This window comes from Desmodus rotundus, chromosome Y (genome assembly GCF_022682495.2).
Source record: "Desmodus rotundus isolate HL8 chromosome Y, HLdesRot8A.1, whole genome shotgun sequence".
Lineage (NCBI taxonomy): Eukaryota > Metazoa > Chordata > Mammalia > Chiroptera > Phyllostomidae > Desmodus > Desmodus rotundus.
The window spans coordinates 4,628,734-4,651,171 of NC_092332.1; the positions used below are offsets into that span (position 1 = coordinate 4,628,734).

General features: G+C 54.7%; 1 protein-coding gene across 6 annotated transcripts in view; it reads left to right on the plus strand.

Moving 5' to 3' along the window:
- The window catches only part of LOC139440239 (protein Shroom2-like), a 98,388-nt gene that overhangs the window by 48,751 nt on the left and 27,199 nt on the right, over window positions 1–22,438 (plus strand). For 4 of the 6 annotated variants that reach the window (XM_071220414.1, XM_071220409.1, XM_071220410.1 and 1 more), the window contains exons 2-5: window positions 1,782–1,933; window positions 12,035–12,160; window positions 14,113–16,522; window positions 17,769–17,866. In XM_071220414.1, the coding sequence (XP_071076515.1) occupies window positions 12,102–12,160; window positions 14,113–16,522; window positions 17,769–17,866 (2,567 nt within the window). In that variant the 5' untranslated portion in view covers window positions 1,782–1,933; window positions 12,035–12,101. Of the gene's footprint in view, window positions 1–1,781; window positions 1,934–10,653; window positions 10,987–12,034; window positions 12,161–14,112; window positions 16,523–17,768; window positions 17,867–22,438 lie in introns of those variants that run through there. The other 2 variants (XM_071220411.1, XM_071220412.1) reach the window with 1 other exon arrangement.

Genomic DNA, 22,438 nt, shown 5'->3' on the forward strand with positions numbered 1-22,438 from the left:
CCTGTTGTGGAGTGATTGAGCTGCTTCCTGTGTGCGTTGGGGGTGGTCTTCAGTTTCGTCTGTGGTGTTGGTACACGGTGCAAGATGGCTTTATTAACTGAAGGGGTCCGCTGTCCTCAGGTCGAGGTGGAGATTTTGGGAAACTGTGAGGTTTCAGAATCGAGGCATCGTCAGGGGCTTAGTTCCCAGCTCACGAACTCTCGGAGGAAAACCGACCGCTTCAGCGGCCGGTGCGCCCTTGACCTAGCTCCAGAGAGGTTCTCTGTGGTGTCCAGTTCCGGGACTGTGAACTTGGCACACGGCACGCCGCTGTGCTCCTGACTGTTCCTTTTCTTCACGAGTTTTCCTAGCGGTTTGTAAAGAAATGGCTTTTTTGGTACAAAGCTGGGGTTGGCAGACTTTTTGTGTAACCAGCCAAGCAGTAAATAGTTTTGGCTTTGTGGGCCAAACTTCTCGGATCCGTCCTGTAGCAGCGTGTAAACACGTGGATGGTGGTGTATTCCGATAAAATTGCATTTCCCGCCCCGAAAACAAGAAGGCAGCTGCCTGGATGTGCTCGTGGGCCGACGCTGGCCAAAGAGTAGTACAGAAAATAGGCTGGCTTCAATGATACTGAATGGGAGTATTACTAGGTCGGAAAAACGAGGGTAAGGGTTTAAACATCAAGATTTCTCAGAATGGGTAACAGTCACGCTTCCAGGAAGCCCATGAATACATATTAATGCATATGTGTTTAGCCCTGAGTAGAAAATATGGTAAAAATGCTGTCGTTACGACCATACTTGAAGAACCCAGGTAATACGAAGGTGCAGGGTTGGGGGAAATTGGAACCTGCGTACGCTGATGCGGAATGGAAGGTGAGGCAGGCGCTTGCGAAAGCAGCGGGGCACGTCCCCAGAATGCTCACTGTCGTTCCCATGGGACCCGGCAGTTCCACTCCTAGACAGACACCCAAGGGACGTGAGGACACGTACGCAGAGACTGGGACGCCAGTGTTCGTAGCAGCAGATAGCCCAAATGCACACACAAGTCCAATTTCCACCCCCTGACGAGTGGATGAAGAAAACGCCGCCTCCGTACAAGGGAATGTTACGCAGCCATGGGAGGGAATGAGCCTCTGACACCTGCCTCCTGTGGGGGAACCTGGAAAACATCACGTGGCCTGGTGCGGGGGGGGGGGGGGAGAAGCTGGGCACAGAATGCAACATTGTATAGCTTATTTGGTTGACGCCCCCCTAGGACTGCAAAGCTGTGGAGACAGAGAGTACATGAATGGTTGCAGGGGCCCCAGGAGGGTCAGGAACAGACAAGTTCATGGGCTTGCGGTTTCTTGTGGGTTAGCGGCGCGTGCCAACATGGATGATGCTGGTCTCTGACAAGTCTGTGACTATATTGGGTATTGATACGGTTGAATGGCGGGGTGTTTGAATTAGATCCCAATACAGCTCTGACACATCATGTTAAGGAGGCCCAGGATGAAAGCATGAGACATTGTGCGTGAGTCATGCAAATGACCCGCCGTTATTGTTTGCATAAAGGAGATTCAGAGAATGTATCAGAGTGTCTGAACCCACCGGGCTTGGTTGTGTGTCCTGGCGGAGGCAGACCCTGTGTAGAAACCGCCCAGCCTCTGGGGCCAGAGGACCCCTTTCCCTCCTCGGAACTGCAGGCCAGTCAGTCATGGGGCCTGTGGGTGGCTGGCATGTTGTCCTCCTGGCTGAGCCCTGGGCCCCGGCTTTGCTGATTTCGGGGGGCTCACCGGACATGCTTCTTTGTTGCAGATCGAGGAGGGAAGTAAAGCCGCCGCGGTGGACAAGTTACTGGCCGGAGACGAGATCGTGGGCATCAATGACATCGGGCTCTCAGGGTTTCGACAGGAAGCGATTTGCCTGGTGAAGGGGTCCCATAAGACCCTGAAGCTGGTGGTAAAAAGGTAAGGCCCATTCCTCCTAGCACGGTTACCAGCACACACCGCGCGGAGTGGAGCAGCAGCACGGGACGTCTGTGGCCATCCTGATGTGGACTTAAATTGTGTGTGTGAGGGGGGGATGGGTGTACATAGCTGTGTTTCTGCATTCATGCATGCACACATATGAGATTGTTATCTCTTGGCCAAGGATGAATTAAGCATTAAACATTTAAACACATTCCTTGTATGACCACTGCTTGTTTATTTTGATTTGTTAAGTGAATCTCAATAGTTGTATCTTTCTTTGGCAATGTGTGGATTATTTTCTTGGCAGAAAAAAACTGTGCTTTTTGTTCCAAATGAAGTGATGTGTGGTTGCGTGTTGCTTCCACAGGGTGGCAGTGTGCTGGGATTTGGGGTTTTATGGCGAGAATTGTGTTACTGCAGGTGGACCGGAAAGTAGCTCCCAGGTGTTCCCAGAGCTGCGCCCAGTCTGAGGGTGGCCAGCGGCCGGTTCCTAGAAATTAGACTGTTGGTAGCAATTTGGATGATGTGGAGACGTTAGAAAGTGAAATTAAGGACTTGGCGGTTTCATACACAGGAACTATGTCAGTGTCCCTGAATTCCACAAAGGTATTGGGGACTTGTTTTCACATAGAAATAATTCTCCACCTTGCGTTTGTTAGTTTTCTAATTCCCAGGAAAGCATGCCTTTTTTTTTTTTTTTTTTTAATAGCAGGATTAGTGCGGTCTTTCCAAAGCCGGCTGTAAATTTTAAAAAATAAATGGACTCAAGCACTTCCTTCAATTCTTTTTTTTTTTTTTTTTAAATGCAGACTTGAAGACAAATTCCCAAAGGACTTTCCTTTTCAAAAACCTTTTGGGGACAAAAACAGCATTTAAGGAAGGGGGTTCATAAATGAAGAAAGAGAAGCTTTCATTCTTTGCCAAATTACTTTAGCAACCTTATCTCGAAGGGGTATAGGCTATCCTTCTTGTCAATCAGAAAAAATGACATCGCAGGATGGCCGTTTCGGAGCCCTTTGGGGAAGATGGGGCATGAGAGGTGCAGCCATATCGTATAATTATTCCTTTTTGGCCGCCTTACTGAGCCTCCTCACGCGGGCCGTGTGTTTCACCACAGTGCAGGTAGACGTGGTGCTGTGGTGGTGAGGATGCTGAGGGAAGATGGCCTCAGAGGTCAGGCAGCAGTTAGAAGCATCTCTGGGCTGATTGCGGGCCCCTCTCCTTCTGTCTCTCCATTGTGTGGTAGAGCTGCCAGGGCCCCCGAAACTCCGAGCCTGTGGGGACAGAGTTGTTCCTTCTGCAGGGCAGGTGCCAGCTTCGTGGTTGCCGCAGGCAAACTTGAGGCTGCTTACCGCAAGTGCATGGTGCACAAAGACGAAGGAAGGACGTGGTCATGTTGAATCGAATTGAGGTGGACAGCACCTGGATGCACATCACTGAGCATCTCTCTATGTGATGGGGATGCTGAGACCCAGGTGTGTGTTCTGTAACACCTGTCAGTGTGACTCCACCCAGCCCTGGGAGGCAGCAGCAAATACCAGGGGCAGAGCCATTGACAGTGGGGGACAGAATCGGGAGACAAGACTGTCTTGACCCACTGCATCTAACGAGATCAGACAAAATGTTTGGTTGATGTTGGGTCTTATTCTAGGGTCCAAAAAGCACATGTCAAATAACAAAGTTGGCAAATGGTAATAGAGGAAGACAATGGGATTGGTTGGCACCCCAGGAGGAACTTGGGTGAAAGACACACGCTGGCAGTTCCTGCAGCAAGAGGTGTAAATAGGAAACAAGCTTGTAGGAATCAACGTCTATTTAAAAACGAGACCCTGGGTTTTGAGTTGCAAGTTATGTCATAGAGCAGCAGCGCCGCCTGCTGGTGAAAGTGTGGGAAGACAAGGACTTAGTTGATAGGATGCTGATTCAGTGACAAATTAGGCATTTTTCCTGGCGAGCAGTTTGGCAGTGCCGTTTCAAAAGGCAGAGCGTGGACGCAGAATGTTATTTCTGGGACCATAGACACTGAGCGGAGGGAGGTTCCCCAGATGACTTAGGGACATCCACACTTAGGAACGCTGAAAGCTTTGATAGACGCGGGAGGCTGCTTGTAAAGTCCCCTTGGATGGGACACACACATGCATTTATAGCTATGTCCCGTCTCTAAAAAAAGTTGTTTGTTTTTAATAGTGGTAAAGTCCACATACCAAATTTACTGTCTTAACCAGTGTTAAAGTGTGCTGAGTGGATCGTGTGCTCTTGGGAAAGCTGGTGACTTTATTTAAAGGCCCTGTGTGAATAATTCACTGACGGAGCCACAGACACAGAAATGTCATCTTGCTCTTACCCAAGAGTGTGTCTGAGTACTCAGTTGGCTTTGTTGAATCTGGTTCAACCACCTGCCTGCCTGAGGCGCCCCAAGAAAGAGTAGCCTTGTGATACACACAGAAGTTAGGGTTCTGAGCGGTGTGGGGAGGGGGGCGGGCCAGGTGTGGCTGTTGTGGGGAGAGAGGTGTGTGTGCCTGTGTGTAAAACACCCACGGTTCTGGAAATGGAATGGGCACCGTGGCCCACGTCCTGACTCCCTCCAGCCTGGGGGCAGCTGCTGAGTCTGCTGCCCCGCAGGCCGGTGTGGTTTGGGGGGGGTGTGTGTGGCGGGCAGGGCCCCCCTGCAGGCGCAGGTGGGGCGGTTTCACAGAGCCTTGGCGTCTGGTTTCAGGAGGCCTGGGCCGCGTGTATCTCATCATCTTGCAGGAGCCAGGCCTGGGGAGCTGTGCATGAGGAGACACAGGATCCCTTTCTCTCCCAGTGAAGTTTCTTCCCCAGACAAAGGAGCGAGCGCTGCCTCTCCCCGCTGTGCTGCCAGCTGGAAACAAAGAGTTGTAACAGGAGCCTCGCCCAGTGCACAGATGTTCTCCTTGGGGTGCCCAGGCCGTGTTGGAGGGCGGGGGTTCTGCCCAGGTGCTGCAGCAACCGTCACACCGGCGGGAGAGGCTGAGCAGGAGGTTTTTGCCTTGTCCTTCCTCCCTGGTGCTTTGCTGTTCCATCTCTGCTTGGCCAAGGAGGTGCTGTGGGCAGGAAAGCTCAGGGCGCACGGGGTAACCTTTTCTTTGTCTGTCTTGCTGGTTGTCCCCTGCATTTTTGTCCTGGGTGTGCAGGCCGCAGCCCCCGGAGACCCTGCTGGTGAGTTCTGCAGTGGATTGGGCTGCCAGTATGGTCCTAGTCGGCCCCAGGAGATTTTGCCAGTGGTTGTACCGCTGCTTTAAGCCAATGAGCTTGCAAAAGGTTAAGACCAGAAACTGGGTCACCAGCGGCACTTGCTGATAATGCCGATTAGTGCTGCTCAGGAGGTAAGCCCCTCACTGCGGCCGGGCAAGAGGCCAGTGGCCTGTGCGCCCCTGTGGCTAGGGCTGTCCCTGTGGGACACACTCCCCCATTTTTGTCACTTCAGAGGCAAATCACCGTACATCCAGCTCTTAATTACGACATACAATGTCGAACGCCTTGGGGGAAGTTTCTTTTAAATACCATGTTACAAACTATTTCGTACAGCTTGTTATGAGAATTCCCATCTTCCGAAATTTACACGGTGACTTTTGCTGTGTGTACAAGGATACTTCACCAGAGATCTTACTCCCCCCATCCACCCCGCTTTTTTTTTTCCAGTCTTACTCCTGATCGAAAAATTTCGCCAGGGCCAAATTATCAAGAGGGTCCATTCAGCTCATTTCCTACGTCTTTGCTGCCCGCCTTGAAGCCCGTGTGACTGATTCCATCCGTCCCCTCTGTTGGCGTCCAGGAGCTGGTGAACTCGCCCTGGGAGGAGGTTCCTGGCAGGAACTGTGGGGTCAGGCAGACGGAGTGGCGGGTGATGCCCTGGGAGAAAGGAGAGGCCAGATCTGGTGGCAGCACCGATAGGAGCGTGTGCCTTACAACACGCACGGGTTCGTGATGTCCCTCGGTTGCAGTGAATTGCGCACGCGGCCGGCACCGTGTCCCCCACGCCTGGCTCCTTGGCGCTGTCCTGAGCGGCCAGGCCCTTTGGCAGGTTGTGTCTCCCCACCGTCCCCTGTTTGTGGGCTCTTCCTGGGGGCAGGAAACAGTGTGTATTCTGAAGGAAGGTTCGTATCTTAGCGGGGGTGCTGGTGGGAGCTGGCAAACGTCGGTGCTTGGGGGAGCGGAGTCTGAGATCATCTGTTCAAGTTGCAAGGGAAAGTTTGCATTTTGAGAATATTGGAGATGATCGTCAGTTGCTCCTGTGCCTGTTTTCGTGATAAAACAGAGTAAAGCTGGAGGTTTATGCCGGAGAGACACCCTGACTTGTTTGGGCTGTTTTCCATTATTGCTTTTTTTTTTAATGGTGATATAACTGACGTATATTAGTTTCAGGTGTACAACGTAATGACTCAATATATGTACATATTGCAAAATGATCACAGTGAGTCTAGTTAACAGCCGTCACCACGCAGAGTTACAAATCATTTTCTGGGGGTGAGAACAGTATAGCTTTTATTAAAATCAGGAGGGGAGAAAACACCATGGAGATCAGAATGGTTTCATTTTGGAGAAAGTTGCCTGTGTTGAGATTTAGAGTTTGCGTATGGCATAAGCACTGAATCAGATGAATCTCTAATTATGTGAGATGTTTCATTTTCTAAGTCAAGTCGAGGCAGGTAAGAAGATGTTTTTCCCCAGCAAGGCATGAAAGCGATGTTTGTAAAGTTTCCTTCGAAAACATTGCTGGTTTGTACTCTATTAGGACATGCAGAAAATGTTTCACTTAGTTTTGTTCCTTGGTTGTTACAAATAGATAAGACTCTCAGCCCTGCCGCTCATCCTTACGCCTACTTGTAATTAGTTACGTGAATGGTTACACATTGGTTGGAACGTCCTGCGTTTCTTTGCAAAGACACCACTCCGCTGAAACGTGGCGTGGAAGCGTGTGGGCGCCCTTGCACACATTTGGGGTGCTGCACTGTGGACGCGTGGTTTGGACAAAGCCTTTTCAGCGCTGCTGGTGCTGGTGAGACGGTCTGTGCTGCTTTTTCCCCAACACGAACAGGTTTCTCGATGGGAAGATGATACGAGTGAATAGAAAAAACGGAAATCTCTTGACTGTGCTCCAGTGCTGCCTGGGTTCATGACGTGACATTTCCACGTGGTCTTTTCTGCTAAAGCAGCCCGGAGGAACTGCAGAGGCCGAGCGAGAGCCGAGCACTCCCCTTGCTGGGGCAGATAAGGGGTGTGGGCCTGGGGCAGAGGCACCCCGCCAGGTTTGTCCCATGGGGATGCTGCTGGCCCTGGCGTGTGTTTAAAATGCAGCGTTGATGATTTCTGTCCGTGCCAGCCACTGTGGTCCTTTGGGAATTTGTATCTTTCCTTAATTCTCCTCACGTGTAGAGGCAGGAACTGCTCGCCCCTCGTCCCGTACGACTGTAGGTTTTATCAAGTGTGATCACCCCATGCACAGCCTTGCCCTGTCTGAGAACTCTGTGCCGTAGAGAGTTCCCCAAAAGGCTGGCAGGGGCTGGGAATTTTTTTAGGGTAAATATATGTGGTCATTTATACCGTGCTCTGCCCTGTGTTTCTGCATGCATGTCACGTATGTAAGAAGCACGGCCGGCAGGTGGTTAAGCTCACACTGTTGAGCCTTGCACTCTGGGGGGCCAGAGGCTGAGTATTAGGCTGGCAGGCACGCCCCCGGCAGAGGGACGGGAGGACGCACACCGTCTGCAGTTTGTCCTGAGGAAAGATCACGGAGCTGTTCTTTCAAGGCCGAGCCAGCTTCGAGACCCAGGCGTGGACGCACATCAGTGATCCCACAGACAATGCACCACAATGAGTGTGGGGAAGGGGCAGTGAGGGGGCCGGGCTGGCACCGGGCTTCTCAGGCCTGGGCTTGCGGCTGAAAGGCCAGGGGTCTGGGCCAGGTGCCTGGGGCCCCGGAGCATGAGCTTCCTTCTGTGGAAAGCAGGAGCAGATGAAGGCTTTGGAGAGAGGCTGAGCACTGGCCAGACTGAGGGGCAGGGACATTGGTCTTGCAGGCGGTAGGCAGGTGGCCTGTACCTGTCAGGGACTTGTTGCTCTGTTTCCCTGCACCCTCTCCCGTGCCTAAGTCGTGGGGTCTCCCTGCATCTCCCTGCACGGACCCTTGGCAGGGCTTCCCAGCCCCCCACATTCACACCTTGGCCTCCCAGCCCATACCAGACTGATACTGTCAGACGCCCCAAGTTCATGGGGAGCAATGCAGCCCTTGTTTATTTTGTGAGGCTGTGCCTGTTGGCCTCCTTGGAAAAGGTTAGAGAAATACCCCAGCACTCAACGGGATTTTTTGTGTTTATTTTTTGGAGGGGCAGTTCTGGTCTTTAGGGGAATGACAAGTATTTCATTGAAGCACTTATCTTAATTGATTTTTTAAAAATGAATTTTGGTATCTAGTTCTTAACGCTGAGTGATGTCCTAGCATTTTTATGGATTTGTGGTGTAACCCCTGTCCTTCTAAAAAAAAAAAAAAAGACCAGAGGTGGTCATTGGGTGTTTACATAGCATGTAAGGTGGTTGTTTTTTAATTACATTTATTGGGGTGACGTTGGTTAATAAAATTTTACAGGTTTCAAGTGTACAGTTCTGTGATCCATCACCTGTCTATGCATTGTGTGCCCACTAACCAAACGGACATGTTCTTCCATCGCCATATATTTCGTGTCCTTAAAATTATTATCCTTATTTTTAAAGATTTTACTTATTTATTTTTAGAGAGTGGGGAGAAAGGGAGAGAAACAGCCATGTGTGGTTGCCTCTCGTGTGCCCCCTACTGGGGACCTGGCCTGCAACCCAGGCATGTGCCCCTGACTGGGAATCGAACCTGTGACCTTTTGGTTCGCAGGCCGGTGCTCAGTCCACTGAGCCACACCAGCCAGGGCAAAATTATTTTTAAATTTTGAAATAAGTTTAGATTAGCTTTGTTGTGCAGTTTGCGGGAAAGGTTTCATGGGGAGCCCTCATTAGAATGAGTGATTTTACCTGGAATACCGTAAAACCGAATGTGAATTGGCCATACCATGGCTTTTCGGTAATTGGACGAGAGGACTCTTATGCTCTGTGCTGATTAAAGGTTCTGTTTTGCAAGGGTGGCCGTGGTACAGAGGATGCTCCCAGAGCCCTTGGGCTGCAGGATGCGAGGGACCCGGCCTGTGCGGGACGATCTCTTCTGTGTAAAAACACCCAGAAGGAAATGCACAGAGATGTGTCCTGGGTTATCCTTACATCATGTGGGATTCCCTTTTGTCTTGTCGTAGGCCTCCTAATTTTTTTTCATTAAAAATTTGTTGTTGATTAGAGAGAGAATGAGAGAGAGAGAGAGAGAGGGAGAGAAACACCGGTTTGTTGTTCCACTTATTTGGGCATTTATATGTTGACTTGTGTGTGCCCTGAGCGGAGATCGAACCCACAACCTTGGCGAATGGGGACGACGCCCCAGCTAACTGGACTACACAGGCTGGGGCAGGGCTCTCCACGTTTAAGTGTTCCGTGTTTTGTACAATAAGATGTCCAGACACAGCAGCCCTTTGACTGAGAAGAATCTGCAATATAGACACTGGGATGACCAGGAGGCCTCAGCAGTGTCTCCAGGGGGCTTGACTGTGGGCTTGTCCTGCTGCGGTGGTGGGGGAGGTCTGTGCAGGGGAGGGGTCAGCCCTTCCCCTCGCTAGGTTCCTCCCTGGGGTCCCTGCGCAGAAGCACTGTGTCTGGGCTGACCTGTGCTCTCCTCCCTCTACGGCTGGAGGTATGGATCCGCAGCTCTCCCAGCCTTTCCAGTCTGCCTCTGGGGTGGCTCTCCCATTCACTCATTCATTTCTATTGAGTGTGGGAGTGTGTCTCCTGACCTAGCGGACACCTGGTTCAGGTGTGGTTTGCAGCATCAGCTGGCTGCGTTTTTTCGCTTGCAATGCTCACAGCTCCGTCAGGAGGCAGGGCAGGGTTCCCCCCACCCCCGCCTCCCCCTCCGAACCAGCACAGCCTGGTGCTGGTCTCCCAGGCTATCCCGGCAGGGCGCTTTGTTCCCCTGTCTTGTGGCCCGTCTGTGTGCTCCTCCCACATCTCCAGGGACTGGCGGTTTAAAGCCACCTGACTGGGTACCGAGCGTGGGAAGAAAACACCTGAATGATGGGGCCAGAAGGGTGCTCAGCCTGCCCTCGGTTCTGCCGCATCCGCGGCTGTGAAGCTGCCCGCAGGGGCGATGACTGTGTGAGGACGCTAGGTGGCACCAGACCTCTCTGTCCCCACAGCGCGGCGCTGATTGTCAATCCCGCCGTTAAAGGCCTCAGGGTGCTGGCCCACACACCCCAGGAACCTCCTGCGGTCCCCAGAGGTGGTCGTTGGGTGTTTACAGTGCTTGACAAAAGCACATACAGTTCAGGAACATTCCACTCTCCCCTCTGCCAGTGACACTCTCGGCTATACCTTGCAGGTGTAAGCCTTTCCACTGGATTTTCTTTTATTTATTCTTAAAAAAAAAAAACAGCCCCGATTAGTACTGTAACTGTTGATTGTGCCTTTTATTTTTTTATTTGATTTTTACAAAATCCTTACCCAATGATATGTTTATTGAATTTAGAGACAGAAAGGGGGCGAGAGACAAACATCGATCCGTTGCCTCCTGTATGCGCCCTGAGCAGGGATCGAACCTGCAGCTTTTGGTGCATGCTCTGGGATGATGCTCCAGCCGGCTGAGCCACCCGGCCAGGGCACCCGTGTCTTCTTGCAACACACACATGGACCTGCGGGTTAGCTTTCTAGAAGGAAGAAAACACCTACCCCTGCAGTGGTGGTCCAGGAACCGCAGCCCTAGCCCACGTGGAAGGCATTTTTCCTCCCAAGCCTGCCTTTCCTCTTCGCTGTCTGTTCCAATCAGCCGGGGCGATTCCCTTCATTAGCTAGCCCTGAAGGACGATGAAGGAGGTCGCGGACGTGGTAGCGCAGAGAACGCCCTCTGAGCGTGCCATGCAGGTGGCCAGGACCTTCCTGACGAGGATCCTGCGGCACGCCATGAGGTACAGTCTTGGTTCTGCCGCCCGTGTGCTTCCGCGGTGGGCTGTGTTCGTCTGTTGCTTCGGTGCACGGGGAACTGTCATGAAGTCAATGTATTCCCCCTTCTGCCCGCCAGGTGTTCTTCCTCACTAATGCCCAGAGTTGTCAGGTGGTTTATGTTCGAAATGCTTTTTGGTCTTTCCTCTCGAATAGCCTTTATTGCATGATACCTTTGACTGCATTTGCCTGCTTGGGAGAAGGCTTGATATTCTACAGGGACCCAACGAGGCTCGATTTTTGGGCTGTGTGCCGGCCACTACCAGGCTCGTTCCCTGCTAAATTGAGGAACTGCAAATGCCAGAGGTGCCTGGAGGCTCTGTTATGCGTGCACCGCACCTGGAGGGACTTCCTCCTGGGCGCATCTGCCACACCTGGGCAGCTGTGGCCAGAAAACTAACAGACCACCCATGGGATGGTGGGGACCGTGGAGCGAAGGGTGGGGAAGGCTCACACCACATTCAGAAGCCGTGGACTGGCCCTGGTGAACGAGGGCATCGTGAGTCCCTCAACAGGGCCCGGTGGTTCACATCCCAGACACCTGAAGAGGTTCGGAGGCGTATATGTCTGCTCATCTGAGGTAACTACAACATTGATACATGTACTCCAGGGAGGAAATAAACAGAAGCAATCCCAACGGGGACCCAGCCTAGCGGGTGACTCCTTGCGCTTTTCTCCAGCCCTGGTGCTTTGCTCCCGGCCAAAGCTGCTCCGAAACGGGAAGACTGAGAGGTTCTGTCTGCGGTCCTACTGTGGGAGGGAAGGACAAGTTTGTTTTACTTAGCTAGAATACATTGGAAGAATAAGGGCTGGCTCCCCTTTTGGAGCCTGTGGTCGGCATTCTACACTGGCATAAGAGACGTTTCAACACAGCGTCCGTGCCCAGGGACAAGCAGAAGAACCTGAAATTGATGCTCTCCAGCAGGTGGAAAGAGCTGGGGCTTCTCTCCACACTTGGCGAAGAGCTGTCCTGGGTGGGGGTGGCGTCCCTGAGTCATCTGCCTTCTTTTTCAGGAGGAACGAGCTGAGCTGGCGGCCTCACTCCTGGCACGCCACCAAGTTCTCCGATAGCCACGCCGAGATGTCCACCTGTCAGCTGTCCTCCGCCGGCCCCTCCTGGCACGGCGGACACCACGCCAGGTAGGCCTGGGATTCCGGCTAGCAGGGGCAGTTGGATGCTTGGCGCACAGCCTCACCTCTGTCATGACGGTGTCCGCCTTGCCTTCAGTGATTGTGTTTTCAGAGGAGAAAAGGCCGCTGGTTGACACCCCATGGCTGGTAGGAGGCACTAAATCCGTGCACGGTGCGGGCAGGTATGCCGTATTTGAAAACAAACCCTGGAATACCAAGAGCAAGGACGAACAACTTGCTCTTCATTTATATTGTGTAATGGACCAATCGAGAGCCTGGGGCTGACGTCCTTGGGCTAGCTGAGCCAGGAGTTCTGAGCCACCATGAGCCCACAGCCACACCCTGCGTTTGAGATGTCTTCACGCACATTGAAAGGTCAGAGCAACATGGGTTGAGCAGGTGTATCGTGCAGAAGCTCGCCCAGGTGCTGCTGTGGAGGTAGGGAAGCCCGGGGCTTCAGAGCCTGCACGCCCCAGTGGCGACCGGCCTTGAGCCCACCTTCCCGCCAGCGGTTCCTCACTGAGTGAGAGATGGAGAAGGTGGCCATTCAGTGGGAGAGGCTGTGCTGGTTGACCCAGCCCATCAAGGTGAGAAGGCTAAGCCAGGCGAGCAGGGCACAGCACCTGGGCACTGCGGCTTCACGGGGCTCCCGCTCGTCATAGCGTAGCGGCCAGTGTGCCAGAAGGATGACAGTAATAGTAACAGTGTGGCTGTTCTGTGTGTGTATGTGCACGCCCATGAATCCGTGTGCTGGGCTGTGGGTCTCTGCGTGTGCACATGTTCACACACGCGTGCAAGCACACATGCATGCCAGGACACGAGCACACTGCATTTGTTCATGCATATGTGCATGTGCGATCTCACACACCTGCATGTGTGCGTGCGTGTGCACCCACGTGTGCAGATGCACACGTGCATGCCAGTGTGCACACGTATGTGTGTCTACCGGCATTTGTTTGCTCATGTTGCATGCATGTGAGTGCAGGCATGTCTGCACACGTGTGCACCTGTGTGCCCGTGTATGTGTGAGCGCGCGTATCTATATAAGTGTGCTTGTGCCTGTCGGTGTGTGTGTTTGGGGCTGCCATAAGCAGGTCAGGTCGGGTTTGGGCAGCTGGCACTAGTCTTCTGCAGCGTGGAAGCGAGCTCGTGGGAAGTGACGGCCGTCCGTGCCAAATACAGCACGAGCTCTTCAAAGGGACAGGAGGTGATGGTAAAGGGACAGGAGGTGATGGTGAGGGAGCCCCAGGCAAGTTTGGAGAACCGCCGACTCTCTGCCGAGTGGTAAAGCCCCGGTGAAAAGTGTGCCGTTTAGTTTGTGATGGAGCCGATTCATATTCTAGGATCTCCATGAAGCCCACATTGAAGCCCACATTTGGTGGTTTCTTGATGGAACAGACAGATGTGCGGCCACGTTTGTATGTCCTTGCCCATAGGATGTCATGGAAGAGTGAGCTCAGGACTGTTGGTGGGAGGGTGGAGAGGACAGGCTCCGTTTCTGTGAGGGGTGCCTGGTCTGTCTGCACAGCGGAGAATGCAAAGCTCCCTCCCTCGCATGACTTAGCCAGCACACCGCCCTGGCTTCTTCCTGCTCACTCATCGTGGTCCTCTGCAACCTAGCCGTGGGGCTTTTGTTTGTTTTTAAGATTTCATTTATTTTATTTTTAGAGAGAGGGGAGAAAGAGAGGGAGGGAAACATCCACGTGTGGTTGCCTCTCATGCGCCCCCTACTGGGGACTTGGCCCACAACCCAGGTATTTGTCCTGACTGGGAATCGAACCCGTGACCCTTTGCTTTGCAGCCCTGTGCTCAATCCACTGAGCTACGCCAGCCAGGGCTGTTTGTTGTCGATTTTCACCTTGAAGCACAAATGTTCTAGATCTGCTGAGCATGACTGAAACCACTTGGCCGGCCTGGATACAGTGCCAGCCCTGAAACCCTGTGGTTCTTCTCGTCCCCAGCTCGTCCTCCCAGGACCTGTCGGGCGCGTGGGAGCAGACGACCCTGCAGCGCACCTCGGGCCACTTCAGCTCCCTGGGCAGCGTGGACAGCCTGGACCAGCCCTCGCAGCCCTTCCCCTCTGGCCGCCTCTCGGCTGCCAAGTCCAACAGCAGCATCGACCACCTGGGCGGCCCGAGCAAGAGGGACTCGGCCTATGGCTCCTTCTCCACCAGCTGCAGCACGCCTGACCACACCTTGCCCAAGGCGGACGCCTCCTCCACGGAGAACATCCTCTACACAGTGGGCCTGTGGGAGGCCTCTCGGCCAGCTGGCAGCCGGCATGACCCCCCGGGCCTGGAGGACCGGCTCGGGCACTTGGCGTGCAGGCTGCCGTGCGAGCGCAGCAGGAGTCCCAGGCCAGAGGACGGGCCCGAGCCGAAGCTGCCCACATCGGGGCGGTCCAGCTTTGGGCCTGTCTGGTACGTTCCTGATAAGAAGAAAGCCCCCGCTTCCCCGCCCCCACCCCCACCCCCTCTGCGCAGCGACAGCTTTGCTGCCACCAAGAGCCACGAGAAGGCCCAGGGCCCTGCGTTCTCAGAGGCGACCGCCACACAGCACTTGGCGGGCTTGACGCGGGCCCAGCCCCGCGGCGACTGGCGAGCAGAGCCTGCCGATGCCCAGCGCAGGCCAGCACGCCCGGGAGACAGCAGGAGACCTGGCAGCTCGGGCTGTGCTGCGGATGGGCACCTGGACTGCTCATGGCTGTCCACCACCCACGGGGCCCCCAGCCGGCTGCAGGCTTCTCTGTCCAGCACCGACGTGCGCTTCCCGCCGTCCGCCTACGGGTGCCAGCACCCGCGCCAGTACAGTGACGAGAGTCCCTTCTTGCATGAGGTCCCCGGGGCTGCCACGGTGCCGGCAGGGCAGCTGCGTGGGGTCCTCGCCAGGGTTCGGCAGGAGGCTCCTGCCCAGCGTTTTCAGGATGACAACGCCTCTCAAGCCAAGTGGCCCCATGCTGCTGACCGGAAGGGGGGTAGCGGTGGGCAGAGCTACCACCGCTCTGTGAGCACCAGACAGGGCCTTCCTGGGGGTCCTCAGCTGTCACAGCCCCGTGACAGCTATTGGCGTTGCGGCTCGCCTCTGGGTGCCCTGGACGGTCCCGCCACACAGCTGGTGGGCCAGAAGCCCCGCGGTCACTTCCCGAGGCACGAGGGTGCCCAGGAGAGGGAGAGGGCCGACCCAGGGGACAGAGGAGTGGGCGGCTGCTCCTCGGGAATGGAGGAGCCCCCTGGGGCCGGCCACGGCGACCGAGCCAGCGTGAAGCAAGTTGCTGATGCCTTCAAGTGGGCCCACGGGGACAGTGGCAAGATCTCCGCCCACAAAACGCCCATGTTGCACTCGCTGACCCAGGAAGGCAGCCGGTGGCCTGTGGAGGGCCAGGAAGCGGGCACTGAGAGGCCTCCGCCCTTTGATGCTCAGGTGGGCAAACCCACACGGAGGAGTGACCGCTTCGCCACCACGCTGCGGAACGAGATCCAGCAGCGGCGAGCCAGGCTGCAGAAGAGCAGGAGCACCGTGGCGCTGGCTGGGCCCGATGAGGCCGAGGGAGAGGCCAGCGGCTGGCGGGGGGCCGCTGCCCCAGGACCGTCTTTCCTAGGTACCTACAAGGACCACGTGAAGGAGGCCCAAGCCCGCGTCCTGAGGGCCACATCATTTAGGCGCCGTGACTTGGATCCCAGCCCCGCGGAGCGTTGCACAGGGTCCCCAGAACCCACGGCCGGGAGCCACCGCCCACAACCCAGCCCTGTGTCCCCGACTTGGGAGGCAGGCCAAGCCCGGCCACCCCCGTGCGCAGGTGGCGCGCCCCACGTGGCTCGCATCGGGGGCCGCAGGCGGTTCACGGCCGAGCAGAAACTGAAGTCCTACTCCGAGCCAGAGAAGATGAATGAGGTGGGGCTCTCTGGGGACCGGCACCCCCGCCGGCACCCCGAGGACACCGTGGGCACCTTCGCCGACCGGTGGAAGTTTTTTGAGGAAACCAGCAGGTCTGTTGCGCAGAGGGCTGGCCCGAGGCAGGTGCTCTCCGGAGGCCCAAAGGAGAAGCTGGACAGGCCGTGGGCCGCCGGCCCCGGGGACCAGGGCCCCGAGCTCCGGCTCCAGGGAAGGGCCCGCACCACCTCCTTCGGAGAAAGTGCTGGCGGCCCCAGGAAGGCGGGAAAGGTGGGCACGCCGGAAGCGCCGCAGAGGCTGGGAACCTTTGCGGAGTATCAGGCCTGTTGGAGGACGCAGAGGAGAGGCCCGGACGCCAGGGCCTCGGGACGGTACCACTCCGCCGACGACATCCTGGATGCCAGCCTGGGCCCACGCGAGCCGCTGCAGCACGTGCACGAGCGGTCACGGTCATCGCCGTCCACGGAGCTCTACAAACAGGTGAGCCTCGCTCTTGTTTTATCCTCACCTGACGATGTATATTTACTGAGCGAGGAAAGCGGGAGAGAGAGAGACAGACAGACAGACATCGATCAGTTGCCTCCCCACTTGGGGCGCAACCTGGCAACCTGTTTGGCGCGCAGGAGGGTGCTCCAAGGCGCTGAGCCGCAGGGCCAGGGCGACGACAGTGTTCAGGGCCCTAATTTCCCCTGGAGTTCGCAGCCCTGTTGCTGTCATCCCGTGGCTCCCCTGCCTCCCTCTGCCCCGTGAGCTGGTCCCTGTGACCTGGGAGGAAACTGTGGAAAACGGTGCCTTGTCTTCAGAAATGAAAAGTGGCGTTTTAGGTAAACGGTTAAGAAAACTAGTAATAGCCGCTTTTCAAACGTGGGTGCCATTGAGTATTTTTAGTGTCTGTTCTTTTAGTATTCTTTTTTATTTTTTGCCAATGTTTTAAAAGACTGCTCAGGGGCAAACGTAATGAAAAAACCCTGCATTACACTATACAGAATTGCACTGTTTTTGAGGCGAGAGTGTTGATGGTCAAACTTGACGGGAAGCTTTCGCACAAGCACCGTCTTTGTATCAGTGCTTCTGAGTCGATAGCTGCCGTCTCCCTCTCTCTGTCTCTGCGTTTGGGGCTCCCGAACCTGCCCGTCTGTGTGTCACACAAAAGGTTTCCTGTGGCAGCCCCTGGTGAGTCTCGGAAAGAGTGAGCGGCAGGATTAGCACAGAGCAGTCAGGGAGAGAGGCCTGGGCCCGTGGGCTCGGGGAGCACTGTGTTGTGCCCTGAGGGTGCCCTGGCCCATGGCCCGTGGCCCGTGCAGAATGACCGCCGAGAATTCCACGTTTGCTCCGTCAGGAGACAGGAATCCCAGAATCAGCACGTCTGGGGCTTGGGGCTCTGCTGCAGTGAGTCGGCAGCAGCTGGGTTGCATTTCACTTTGGTTGTGGGTTTTTGGGGTTTTGGTGTGTTTTTTACTTTTTTTTGGGGGGGGGAGCCAATTGTGTCCCACGGCTACCAGACCTCATGGAGTGGACTCAGGGTCTGGCCGCATCGTCCTGGTACAGCCCGTTGCGGAGCTGAGCTCCCAGCCCTGTGGCCGAGTGCCAGTCAAGGCGGCAGGCTGCGTCACTGACCCCGTGGTCCTGGCTCACGGGGCGAGCCCACAATGACAGGGTTCATAATAACAGATGTCTTGAAGGAAGCGGCTTGTTGACACGAGTGTCCCTGTGCCGCCCTTGGCAGGAAGCGCCTGTTGAGCCGCGGCGACAAGCAGAGGACCCTGGGGAGCACGGAGAACTTGCCTCCGCAGTCCGGGACGAGGAGCAGTGTCCGGCCCCAAGGTAGGCGCCTGACTTTGGGTTTGGGGTTATCGAGAGAGCTTCCGGGGGTGGGCATCTTGATGGGGGTAGTTGCTTGGTGAACGGGGTTGGGCGTGTGGTTTCGGCGAAACCCAAAGGGGTTGCTAACGGCATTCCAGTGTCCCCGGGTGCCCCTCACCCCTGCCCTCCACTGCGAGTCTTGGCCGGAGCCACAGCCCCAAGGAGGAGGAGCCCCAAGGGCAGCAAAGCCTTCTCATGCCATTGCGGTATTTTCCGTTCTGAACATGGCTGCTGCGTGTTGTGTGTGGTAAGGTTCTGTATGTTGGCAGGAGAAACCCGGTGTCATGCACTTGAATGAAATGCTTCATCCAGGATGCTGACAGAAGGGTGCTTTCGTGACCTCGCTCGCAGCTGGGTTGCAGGGGCGCGGTCTCCGAATCCGAGATGCCTCCAGGGTTTGTCAGTGAGAAAGGAATAGGGCTTCTCCGAATTGGGCGTATCTCATGAGTCGATTCTGAGCCTCATTGTAGACGTCAAGGCCGTTGGCTCCCGACGAAAGCTCAGAGCACCTGTAAGGACGTGGGTGGCGGCGGGAGGGACAGCTGCATGCCACAGTTGTAAAGTGTTGCAGGTATAGCCGTTTCATCGTAGCGAGGAAGGAGTTCACATTAAGTACATAGTGTCCCTTGCCCTTCACGCCGGAGGGATGCGGAGGAGAAAGGATCAGTGCCCGCGGGAGCTGTTGCGTGATCCCATGTAACAGGCCGGAGGGAGGGGAGGGGCGGGAATACACGTGTACGGTAGGCCCGCTGCGTGCCGAGTGTTCTCACACCTTGGGAATCTCTGCCGATGGGTGCGATGTTCCATTCAGACACCACCCTCAACGTTCCAGGTTCCCTGGCAGAAGTAACCCAGTGAAATGTTTGCTTTTGAGAGCTGGATGGCATGGGGTTGTATTTCACTTGCCTGGAAACTGAGTGCTGTTAGCCGCACACGAGGGGATGGGTGTTTCTGTGGCTCTGCGGACCCGGGAGTGGTATTGTGTGTGTGTGTGTATGAGAGAGAGAGAGAGAGAGAGAGAGAATGGGAAGTGAGGAACCAAGCACCCTGCACGGCTGACCCTGAGAAGCCCCGGGTAAGAGGGAAAGGCCGATGCTTAATACACCTACAGAGTGTGAGGGGCACAAATACAGCTTTATTCCTGCGGATTCCAAACAAGTCAGAGCCGAGTGCTGGCTGGACTTTCTTCAGAGCCCGCTCCTGGGCCCTGCTGGGAGGGTGCGCCGTGGGTGCGGCCGCGGCTTTGGGTGCAGCTGCCCAGGGCCCCCTGCACCCCAGCTCTGGACTTGCTTCTGCGCTCAAGCCTTGAGTGTGTAACTGAAGCTGCAGAGGGTTGGTGTGCTGCTTGGAGCTGAGCCCCCTGCTGTGAGCAGAGTCCCTGTGAACAGCCGGGATGGACGTATTCTGTGTTGTAAGGGGCTCTATCAATAGCGAAAAGGTCGACAGGAAGGGGGAGGGTCCGCACTCTCCCTGTGTCACGGCCGGGTCTTCCAGCAGACTGTGTAACTGCTCTGCTCTGCAGAAATTAGTTCCGGAAGCTTTCTGCTTTTGAGCTACAGACCTAGTAATTTTCAGAATTGTGGGTGCTTTTAAAGCGTGGCAAGCCGCAATGAAATGCTAGCACAGGACTAGGGAGAAGTGGTTTCTAACTTTTTTCAAGACAGCGTTTCTTTTCTGAAGTGTTGGCCAGAAATATTGCCCTGGAAACATTAAATTTGATAGTGAAAGGAATGAAAATTCAGGCAAGGGACGGTGTTTTACTCACTCACCCCCAAAAACTACAAATGCAAGGATTTCAAGATGTGCAAATATTTCACATAAGTTTAAAGTAATGTAAACCAGTCTGTATAAAGAATATAAATTGTATAAATTGCAGATCTGGTACACGGTACATGAGTATAAAAAGTTTTTCGTTGTCCTTTTTTGGGATGACAGAAGAGCATTAAAATATGATTATTTGGGCAAGGGAAATAAAGGAAAAAATAAACAAATGGGACTACATCAAATTAAGAAGCTTCTGCACAGCTAAAGAAACCAGCCTCAAAATGAAAGAAAAGGGAACCGACTGTGTAGGAAGACATATTTGCTGATGATACCTCGGACAAGGGTTTGATGTCCAAATGTATGAAGAACTCACACGACTCCACTCCAGGAAGACAAACAACCCAATTAAAAAACGGGCAAAGGACCTGAACAGACACTTCTCCAAGGAGGACATTCAGAGGGCCCAGAGACATATGAAAAGATGCTCAGCATCACCAGCCGTCAGAGAGATGCAAATTAAAACCACAATGAGGTACCACCTCACACCGGTCAGGACGGCCATCATAACCATGGATGGGTGGGCGGGTGGGTGGAAGAAGGGACTGATTGGTGGATGAACGGACGGATACCAGCCTGAGGTTCCTTGAGTGAGTCCTTGTAGATGACGGGGAATGTGATTCCCTGTTGGCCCACTTTGGGAGCTGAAGTTCTGTTTAGATTGTAGAATACATGAGTGGAAGTGAAATGGGCTTTCCTTTCCTTGTCCTTCTGTGCTCACGTGCCATTTGGAATGAAGACACAAACATCTCAAAATACAGGTGGGGAAGCATGGGTGTGTTTTCCGGGCCGGTGTTTATAACACGTGTCAGAAAGCAGAGCAGTTCCACGTTTGATTATTGCTGCTCCACTCGGAGCATCTGGGATGAGCATTGTGTTCTGGGAGGTGCTGGAGCTGAAGCTGAAAGGGGACCTGGGGGTGGAGCAGTCAGGGGCTGGAGGCTCTGGCAGGTCCCTTCTTCTTCACCGCCTTCTGGCCGCTTGCACCCCATGTGTGTGAGGGGCTGGTGCTGAGCGGCACCGCTATATTCCATTCGCACAGATGGGAGAGGAGGTCGGGAATGACCACTTAGCCCCAATCGCAATCACAGCCACTAAATGGAATCCAAATGAAATCAAGGTCTTCAGGGAAGATGTGCCTTCATATGTATTTATTTATATGTTTTTGATCAGAGGTTTTATTTATTTTTACAGAGAGGGGAAAGGAGAGAGAAAGGGAGAGAAACATCAGTGTGTGGTTGCCTCTTGCACGCCCCCTACTGGGGACCTGGCCCACAACCCAGGCATGGGCCCTGACTGGGAATTGAACCAGTAACCCTTTGGTTCACAGGCCGGCGCTTAACCCACTGAGCCACACCAGCCAGGGCTGCTTTCATATTCATAAGCAAGCTAAAACCCACCTGAGGGTCACCTTCCCTTGTGTTTTTTCCACAAGTTACCATGCGAGAGGTAACTTGCTGGACAGAGGTGAGGGCCAAGAGTGGTTATTCGTGTATGAGTAGATTTCAGGGGAAGACAGACAGATTTCCCATCCAAGCTCCACCTCGTTTGTGGCTTTAAGGAGGGCGTTTACGTCTCCGGGCCTTCAATTACAGGAGGGGCAATTGAAGCTTTCTATTCTGAACTGCCTGGCTGGGTAATTAGGAAGCTGGAGTAACAGGGCGAAACTCAGGCTTGGGGGACTTGCAGGGCTGAGCCCTGTCAGGCCTGGCGTCCTCCCACCGCATGCTGTGTGCACTTCTCATCATCTGAGAAGTGAGAAACAGCAGCCGGCGGAACAATTCTGTACCCAGGGTCTGCTAGCTTGTGTTCTATGTGCGTGTGTGTGTGTGTGTGTTTATATATGTTCGTATACTTTTAATTTTTTTAAAGATTATTTATTCTTAGAGGGGAAGGGAGGGAGAGAGAGAGAGGGAGAGAAACATCAATCTGTGGTTGCCTCTCAAGCGCCCCCTACTGGGGTCCTGGCCAGTAACGCAGGCATGTGCCCTGATTGGGAATTGAACCGGTGACCCTTTGGTTCCCAGGCCAGCGCTCAATCCACTGAGCCACACCAGCCAGGACTTAAATGGTTTTTTTACAAAGAGAAACATCGTGCCCTGACTGGGCTTGAACTTGCAACCTGAGCACCTCAGGACCATGCTCTGAGCTCCCAGGCAGGGTGCTGGCTTGATTCTGCGTCTTCACTGGCCCCTCTGTTTTCTCCTCGCGTCTCCGCCCACATGGTTTTAGGAAACGCAGAGTCAGGGCAGGCGGCCGCAGGTTTGCTGACTTGCTGGTGTGGTCGTGTGGCTTCATGTTATTTGGGAGGCAGCTTTTCATGCCTGTGGTTGCAGGGTTATGGGGCTTGGGGTTGGGCCGGGGAGAGAGAGGCTGGGGAGAAAGGAGCAGAGGGTGCAGAGGAGGCTGGGATAATCCCTTACACGAAATGCGGAAGCTGGGGGGAAGTGGGGACCCACACTGAATGAACCCTGACGTCTGTGTGGACAGGGTAGGGAAGCGGGCCTTCTGGTGGGATTCTGACATGCGCGGGTGGGGTGGCTGCTGTCCAGGCCTGCAGATAGCGGCAGCTTCCTCGGGCGGTGCCCACCCTGGGGACGGCACCAGGGCTCCCCCTCCAACCCTGTATGAAGCAGGCAGGAGTCCAGGGCACTCTCTTCCTGAGTTGGATGGGCGTCCACGGCTTGTTCCGAGGCCATAACCACTCTGCTC